The 9,083-nt window shown below is 39.7% G+C and overlaps 1 protein-coding gene across 23 annotated transcripts in view; it reads left to right on the forward strand.

Annotated features, from left to right (window-relative positions):
- The window catches only part of UNC79 (unc-79 subunit of NALCN channel complex), a 280,616-nt gene that overhangs the window by 211,568 nt on the left and 59,965 nt on the right, over nt 1-9,083 (forward strand). For all 23 annotated transcript variants that reach the window (XM_040478108.1, XM_040478112.1, XM_040478092.1 and 20 more), the window contains one exon: nt 1,782-1,820. In XM_040478108.1, the coding sequence (XP_040334042.1) occupies nt 1,782-1,820 (39 nt within the window). The remainder of the gene's footprint in view (nt 1-1,781; nt 1,821-9,083) is intronic.

The following is a 9,083-nucleotide window of genomic DNA, read 5'->3' on the forward strand; positions in this document are numbered from 1 at the left end:
AAAAAAAAAAAAAAAAAAAAAAAAAAAAAAACCGTTGAAAAAAAAAAGAAAAAAAAAACCCTCAACCCTTAACATTCCTTCCCCAGATTTTTCCGTAGTGTCCTTAGGAAGTGTACATCCTTAGGAGATGGTATAACTATTGTGCCTCTGATACCTAGAAATAGCCAGTGTGCAGTGATGAACAGTGGGTGATAGATAGATAAGAAAAGATGAGTTAATCTCATTTACGTCCTTGATTTTAACCTAATCATAGCAATTATGGAACAAATGTACCAGCTGTGGAATTGAGAGTTTTTATTTATGCAAGGTCATGGTTCTTACCATCAGTACTTTTCAGATGTAGGTCAGATAGCATTATTGGTCTGATCTGTTATCATCTTCTTGAAATAGCTGGTCTAAGTTGTAATTGATATATAGAGGGGCTTTATTTCATTTTTGTTTAACATAAATGAGAATAAACCATGTTCAAGCATTGCCAGCTGCTGGATGTAAAGATGTGAGCTTTGAAGGTAAGTGAAGGAAAAACAGTAGCAGATATATTTTTACCTGCTCACATATACATATATTTAAATCTCTACCTCCTTTGGGTAGACTAGCAGGAGAAGGGGGGGTGGGTGGGGAGCACTTAAAGCAGCTGCCACAGTGCTTAGCAACCTAAGCCTGATCTCCAAACCTACCAGGAAATGGATTCAGTCGTCACCTGATTCAGGGCTTCCTTGCATGCCTTAATTCCAGATGAGGTAATGTGGATTTACGAACACTTAGTTTATTTGTGTTAGTCCCACAGGAACTATTCCCAGGGTGTTCTAAGAGTATGTATGTAAGCTCAGCATTTATCACCCAAGGCTGTCTGTGATTCTGTAGCTGGCTCTCTACTTAGCTCCCCCTTAAAATTTACCCACCCCCCTTTTTTTAGATATAGCCATCAAGATTGCATTTGCCGCACCCTTAATGACTGTTTATTTCATTTGCCAGTGCTTATTGATTCGTTGTAGTGTCATTAAGCAAAGCAACAGGGAGCTGTGTCTTGTGTTAGGGGTTGCTAGACCCTCCTCTCCAGATGCATTCTTGCCTGGGCGCTCTCTTGTGGTCTTAAATACATCAACTCTTTAGCATCTCCTCATTTGTTTCTTCAATGCCTTACTGATGAAGACACGTTTTTCTAAACCCACCAATTTAGTGGGCTTAGATATTCTCTTTCTTACTATGCATATAGAAGATCTCCATGTGTATGAACCATATAATGACAAAAAATTACGTTATATATTGATTACTTAATACATTTCTCTTCTCAATATGTCATTTAGTTGATTAATGACAGATTAGTTGACAGAGACCCCTATTGCCTGTTTTACTCTCTTAGAGAGGCTTTTATAGTTTGTGGTTAGTTTGTGGTTACGTTTCAGAGGTGGAACACAAAGAAATGAATTTTGAGTTAATATGTAAAGAGACAGACTGGGTCAAATGCTGTCCTGATTATCTGTCTAACCTGGCTGTAAAGGCCAATTTGTAGATTGGCCGGGTGATATATTAAACTAAATTTAACTCTGTGCATCTCCGTGGAAACATCTGATTTGGTGCAGAAAGCAGGTCTCAGGAACTGGGCTAAGCTGAACCCGGGAGACTGACCACCACGTGGCTCTGTCCATAAGCAGGGGAATTGCCAACAGTTTTTCTTGTCTCCCCATCTGAACTGGGGCCACAGTGGGTCCTACTGCAGTACTCATACATTTCGTCATGAAAACTTAAGATATTCATGTAACTCTGTTTGCTTTTCCTAGATTGGCATCCAGCACTACTTTTTCCAATCAAGCAGAAAGGTAAGGTGCCAAAGTGAGCCCAAATCTCACGTTCTTTTTGTCCTCTGTGCATGTTCATCCTGTTTCTAAAACACCAGAGGGTGTACCACGGAGGGAATATTGTTAGGTTCACTGCAGCCCCAGAGAGCATTCATTCATTTTCTGTGCATGCCTTTATTCATTCATTCGTTCATTCACCCACTCATGCATTCACCCATTTAATTTTATTATTTATTTATTTTTTCATGCATGCACTCATTTTAGTCAACAGTACTTATTTTAGGTCCACTCTGTAGCAGGCACTGTGCCAGGTACTTAGGTTTCAACTTGGGGCAAAAGTGACATGATTCCTTGCCTCGTGGGGCCTACAGTCTGCCTGGGAGGTGAACAAGAAGAAAATATTTGCGCAGATGTATGATTGTAAACAGTGCTTAGTGCTATGAACAAAAAGTATAGGGAGACCATATAACATTCAGTTATTCAGTAAGTACTTATGGAGTGACCACTAGGAACTGAGGGTACCAGTTAACTAAACAGCAAGCCTGGTTCTCCTGGAACTTCTGCTCCAGTTGAGGAGGCAGACAATAAGCAAATTAACAAACAAGAAAACTGATCATGTAACTTAGTATCATTCAGTGCTAAATGCTATGAAAAAGAATCAGTTAAGTCTAGGAGATAGAGAACAACCAGAGGTGGTATTTTGGATGTAGTAGCAGTCAAGGACAGCCTCTTTAAGGAAGTGGTATTCAAACAAAACCTGAAAAAGGGGGAGAGTGATCCAGGTGGCAACTTATAGAAAGAATGTTCCAGACAGAGGAAACAGCAAATGCAAAAGTGTAAGTCAGGAAAGTGCCCAGGATATTTGGGGAACAAGACTAAGGCAGGCTGGATCAGAGTGAGTGGGGAGAAGGGGTAGGAGAGGAGATGGACGAGGTGACGGTGAGGTTGGCTGGGTAGGGCCCAGGAGGTCATTGTAAGGAGTTAGGACTTTAACTGGGAGAAACCGGGAGGGGGGGGGCGGGGCAGGGCGCGGGTACGACATGACTTAACTTGTGTTTTGAAAAGATCACTCCAGCTTCTGTGTTGAAAATAGGTCATGCATGGGGCGCCCGGGTGGCTTGGTCGGTTGATCATCCGACTTCGGCTCAGGTCATGATCTCACCGTCCGTGAGTTCGAGCCCCGCATCGGGCTCTGGGCTGACAGCTCAGAGCCTGGAGCCTGTTTCAGATTCTGTGTCTCCCTCTCTCTCTGCCCCTCCCGTGTTCATGCTCTGTCTCTCTCTGTCTCAAAAATAAATAAACGTTAAAAAAAAAAGAAAAAAAAAAGAAAATAGGTCATGCAGGAAAGCGGGTCAGGGGTGGAAACAGAGGAGCCAGTGTGGAGCCCATTTCAGTGGTGCAGGTGCAAGCTAATAAAGTGAGAAGAGGTCCCATTAAGGATATATTCAGGAAATGTTCTTCAAGTCAAGCCAACAGAATTCACTGATAGACTTAATGTTGGGTGTGAGAGAAAGAGAGAAGGCAAGAATGACTCCCAGGTTCTGGTCCAAACAGTTGGGTAGATGTCTGTGCCGTTTACTGAGATGGGAGATGGGTGGGTGTATATGAGGCAGAGCTGAGGTAGTCTAGGTAATGGGAGGAAGGGAGGAGAGACAGGCTTCCCTTAAGGAGCGATGTTTAAACTAAGATCTGATTGTTTCCTTTGCAGTGCAGAAGCTTTTTATCTTCATGAGGTCCCAATAGTTCATTTTTGCTTTTAATTCCCTTGCCTTTGGAGATATGTCAAGTAAGAAATTGCTGCAGCTGAGGTCAGAGAGGTTTTTTCCTGCTTTCTCCTCTAGGGTTTTGATGGTTTCCTGTCTCGCATTCAGGTCCTTTATCCATTTTGAGTTTATTTTTCTGAATGGTGTAAGAAAGTGGTCTAGTTTCATTCTTCTGCATGTTGCTGCCCAGTTCTCCCACCACCATTTGTTAAAGAGACTGTCTTTTTTCCATTGGATATTCTTTCCTGCTTTGTCAAAGATTAGTTGGCCATACTTTTTGTGGGTCCAATTCTGGAGTCTCTATTCCATTGGTCTGTGTCTGTTTTTGTGCCAATACCATGCTGTCTTGATGGCTACAGTTTTGTAGTAGAGGCTAAAGTCTGGGATTGTGATGCCTCCTGCTTTGGTCTTCTGCAATATTACTTTGGCTATTCAGGGTCTTTTGTGGTTCCATACAAATTTTAGAATTGCTTGTTCTAGCTTCGAGAAGAATGCTGGTGCAATTTGGATTGAGATTGCATTGAGTGTGTAGATTGCTTTGGGTAGTATTGACATTTTAACAATATTTGATCAACAAAACTAAAAGGCAATGAACGGAATGGGAAAAGATATTTGCAAATGACATATCAGACAAAGGGCTAGTATCCAAAATCTATAAAGAACTCACCAAACTCCACACCTGAAAAACAAATAATCCAGTAAAGAGATGGGCAGAAAACATGAGTAGACACTTCTCTAAAGAAGACATCCAGATGGCCAACAGGCACATGAAAAGATGCTCAATATCACTTCTCATAAGGGAAATACAAATCAAAACCACACTGAGATACCACCTCACACCAGTCAGAGTGGTTAAAATGAACAAATCAGGAGACTATAGACGCTGGTGAGGATGTGGAGACACGTGAACCTTCTTGCACTGTTGGTGAGAATGCAAACTGGTGCAGCCGCTCTGGAAAACAGTGTGGAGGTTCCTCAAAAAATTAAAAATAGATCTACCCTATGACCCAGCAATAGCACTGCTAGCAATTCACCCAAGGGATCCAGGAGTGCTGATGCATAGGGGCACTTGTACCCCAATGTTTATAGCGGCACTTTCAACAATAGCCAAATTATGGAAAGAGCCTAAATGTCCATCAACTGATGAATGGATAAAGAAATTGTGGTTTATATACACAATGGAATACTACTTGGCAATGAGAAAGAATGAAATATGGCCTTTTGTAGCAACGTGGATAGAACTGGAGAGTGTAATGCTAAGTGAAATAAGTCATACAGAGAAAGACAGATACCATATGTGTTCACTCTTGTGTGGATCCTGAGAAACTTAACAGAAGACCATGGGGGAGGAGAAGGGGAAAAAAAAAGTTTGAGAGGGAGAGAGCCAAACCATAAGAGACTCCAGAATAAACTGAGGGTTGATGGGGGGTGGGGGATGGGCATTGAGGAGGGCACCTGTTGGGAGGAGCACTGGGTGTTGTATGGAAACCAATTTGGCAATAAATTTTATATTAAAAAAAATAAACTAAGATGTGAAAAAAATGAGTTGCATTTAACCATGCAAATCGCTATGGAAAAAGCATGTGCACAGGTCTGAAGGTGGTGAAGAACAGATTGTGTAGGGAGAGTCACGGAAAGTCCAGTGTGGCTAGAGCACAGACATGTGAGCTCTTGCTGAGATTGGCTTGCCAGTGTATACGGGCTTATAAACCATATTAAATACCTTGGGCTTCCTACTAGCCGCAGTGGGAAGCTGCTGAAAGATTTTTATGCAGCAGGGGATGTGTGTGTGAAAGGCTACTTTGGCTGCAGTGGGGAGGAAGAACCAGAGGAGAGCAAGAGTAGGTACTGTGTGTGACTCTGGACACACTTAATCTCTCTGCTTTAGTTTTCTCATCTATAAAAGAGGGATACCAGTGCATGGCCTTGTTAGGTCACAGGGGTATGTGCTGTGAGGTCCCAGTGAAAGAGTATATGTGTTAGCATAACTGTACCGACCCCTACAACCATAAGACGGTGCTGTTGTTACTGTACTTCTGTAACTCTTGGTTTTAGGAATATTTGCTCCTCTTTTTTATGCTCCTTTATAGATTTTTTTTAAACTTTTCCCCCTCTAACATTTTATTGTAAAAACTTAAATATACTGCAAAGTTGGAAGAACTTAATAGTGAACACTCATATATACATGTCACCTAGATTCTACAATGAACATTTTACCCACTTTATCATATATCCAACCATCTCTCTCTCCTTCTACCCACCCGTCATCAATCCATTTTATTTTTGGATGCATTTCAAAGTCAATTTCAGATATTAGCATACTTCCCCCATACATCCTTCAGCAAAGTTATCACTGACTGAAGTTTGATTTTAAGATTTTTTTCCTTAGGGGCGCCTGGGTGGCTCAATCAGTTAAGCAATCGACTTCAACTCAGGTCATGCTTTCATGGTCTGTGGGTTCGAGCCCCGCGTCAGGCTCTGTGCTGACAGCTCAGAGCCTGGAGCCTGTTTCAGATTCTGTGTCTCCCTCTCTCTCTGACCCTCCCCGTTCATGCTCTGTCTCTCCCTGTCTCAAAAATAAATAAACGTTAAAAAAAATTAAGATTTTTTTCCTTTGATGTAAAATTTACCTACTAGAGAGTATGCATATCTTACGTGTACATTTCACTGATTTTTGACAAATACATACCCCTGCATAACCTAAATCCCTGTCAAGATATAGAACATTACCATCACCCCCAGAAAGTCCCCTCATGCATCTTCCCAATTCCCACCCACATAGGCAAATACTAGCCTTACTTTTTTTTCCACCATAGAGCTTTATATAAATGGAATCATACAGCTTGTGCTTCTTTGTGTCTGAGCTTTTTTACTTAGCATAACGTTTTTGAGATTCATCCATGTTGTTGCCTGTATCAGTAGTTTGTTTCTTTTTTTTTAGAGCTAAGTACTATCCCATACTTTATTTATTTATTCTCCTGTTGATGGACATTTGCATTGTTCCCAGTTTGGGGCTATTATAAATAAAGCTGTTGTGGCCATTATACAAGTCTCTTTGGAAACAAATGTTTTTATTTCTCTTAGATAAATACCCAGGAATGGAATTGTGGGGTTCCTGGATGGGTGTATGTTTTATTTTATAAGATAACTAGCAGATCGTGTCTTTAAAGTGGTTGTGCCATTTTGGTATTCCCACCAGTAATGTATGAGACTTCTGGTTGTTTGACATCCTTACCAAAATTTGGTGGTGTTAGTCTTTTTAATCTTAACCATTCGTGTGGGTATCTTATTATACTTTAAATTTGCATTTCTCTGGTGACTAATGCTGTTGAGTATATTATCAAGTGCTCTTCAAGACCCTCTGTAAGTCTTCTTTTGTGAGTGTCTGTTGGGATCGTTTGTACATGTTCAACTGGGTTGAGTTGTAGGACCTTTTTATATATCCTAAATACCAGTCCTTTATTAAATATGCCCTGAGAATATTTTCACCCACTCTGGTGCTTACCTGTTCCTTTTGTTAATATATTTTTTGATGAGATGTTTTTAATTCAGGTGAAGACTACTGTGTTAAAATTTTTAAACAATTTATGACTATTTCTTCCTGTTATCTTTGCCTGTCCTCAAATCAAGAAGATATTCTCCAGTATTTTCCTTTAAAAGTTTTATGGTGTAAGCATTTATATTTAGCATTTATATGATCAGTCTCAAATTAATTAAAAAATTTTTTTTAATATTTATTTATTTTTGAGAGAGAGAGACAGAGCACAAGTGGGGGAGGGGCAGAGAGAGAAGGAGACAGAATCCAAAGCAGGCTCCAGGCTTCAAGCTGTCAGCACAGAGCCCGACGTGGGGCTTGAACTCACGAACCGTGAGATCATGACCTGAGCCGAAGTCGGTTGTTTAACCGACTGAGCCACCCAGGTGCCCCTCAGATTAATTTTTATGTATGGTGTGAGGGTAGGGGTTGAAGTTCCTTTTTATCCATGTAGAAACCTAATTATTTTAGCACCATTAAAAGAAATGACTTTCTCTTTCCCCACTGGATCACTTTGGTGTTGGTTGAAATCAAACAGCTACATTAGGGTTGATCTACTTCCAGACTTTATCCTGTTGCGTTTATCTGCATGTTAACTCTTAAGCTGGCATCAAACTGTCTTGATTACTATAGCTATACGATAGGTCTTGAAGTCTGATAGTATGAATCTTCCAACTTGGCTCATTTTTTTCAAGAAGATTGATTTGGATGTTATCAATTTATCAAATTTCCATATGCATTTTAGAGTAAGCTTCTCAATTTGGGGGAGAAAAGCCTGTGGGGATTGTACTGAAACTATAAATCAATTTGGGGATAACTGCACAAAAATACTGAGTCTTTCAATTCATGAATATGGTGCATATTCTCATTTTATTCAGTCTTTTTTGTTTGTCTCAGCAGTGTTTGGTGGTTTTCAGAGTAGAGGTTTTGCACATCTTTTGTTAAATTTATTCCCAAGAATTTTGAGTGTTTTAAAGCCAACATAAATGGAATTTTTAAAAGTTTTCCAACTTTTTTTGCTGCTGGTGTATAAATATGCAATTGAATTTTTATGTTAACATTGTAATGTAATAATCTGGGTTCACTTACTAGTTGTAGTCATTGCTTTTTAAGATTTCATAGAATATAAAAGTATTTGTATATAAAAAAAAGTCAGATCTGCAAATAGTGACAATTTCACTTCTCTCTGATTTTCATGCCTTTTATTTTCTTATTGTCCTATTGTAATGACTAGGATCTCCAGTAATAATAATAAAGATGTTAGGGAGTTTCCTTGCCTTGTTCCTGCTCTACCAGAAAAACCTTTGGTATCTCACCATTAATTATGCTTGCTGTAGGTGTTCATAAATGCTCTTCACCAGACCGATGATGTTTGCTTTTATTTCTAATTTGCTGAGAGTTTTTATCATGAATGGGTGTTAAATTTGTCAGATGCATTTTCTGTATCTATTGAAATAACTGTATGGCTTTTGCCCTTTATTCTTTATTTTTATTTATTTTTTTCAATTATATCTTATTTCATTCATTCATTCATTCATTCATTCTCAAGTTGGTTAACATACAGTATAGTCTTGGCTTCAGGAGTAGAACCCAGTGATTCATCATTTACATATAATACTCAGTGCTCATTACAACAAGTGCCCTCCTTAATGCCCATCACCCATTTAACCCACCCCCCCAAACCCCCTGCCCTCATCAATCCTCAGTTTGTTCTCTGTATTTAAGAGTGTCTTATGGTTTGCCTCCCTCTATGTTTTCATCTTATTTTTCCTTCCCTTCTCCTATGTTTATCTGTTAAGTTTCCCAGATTCCACATATGAGCAAAATCATATCTGTCTTTCTCTGACTGGCTTATTTTGCTTAGCATAACCTTTCAGTTCCATCCGTGTTGTTGCAAATGGCAAGATTTCATTCTTTTTCATTGCTGAGTAGTATTCCAGTGTGTGTGTGTGTGTGTGTGTGTGTGTGTGTGTGTGTGTGTGTGTG

Source organism: Herpailurus yagouaroundi, unplaced genomic scaffold (genome assembly GCF_014898765.1).
Source record: "Herpailurus yagouaroundi ecotype Mexico unplaced genomic scaffold, PumYag 141, whole genome shotgun sequence".
Lineage (NCBI taxonomy): Eukaryota > Metazoa > Chordata > Mammalia > Carnivora > Felidae > Herpailurus > Herpailurus yagouaroundi.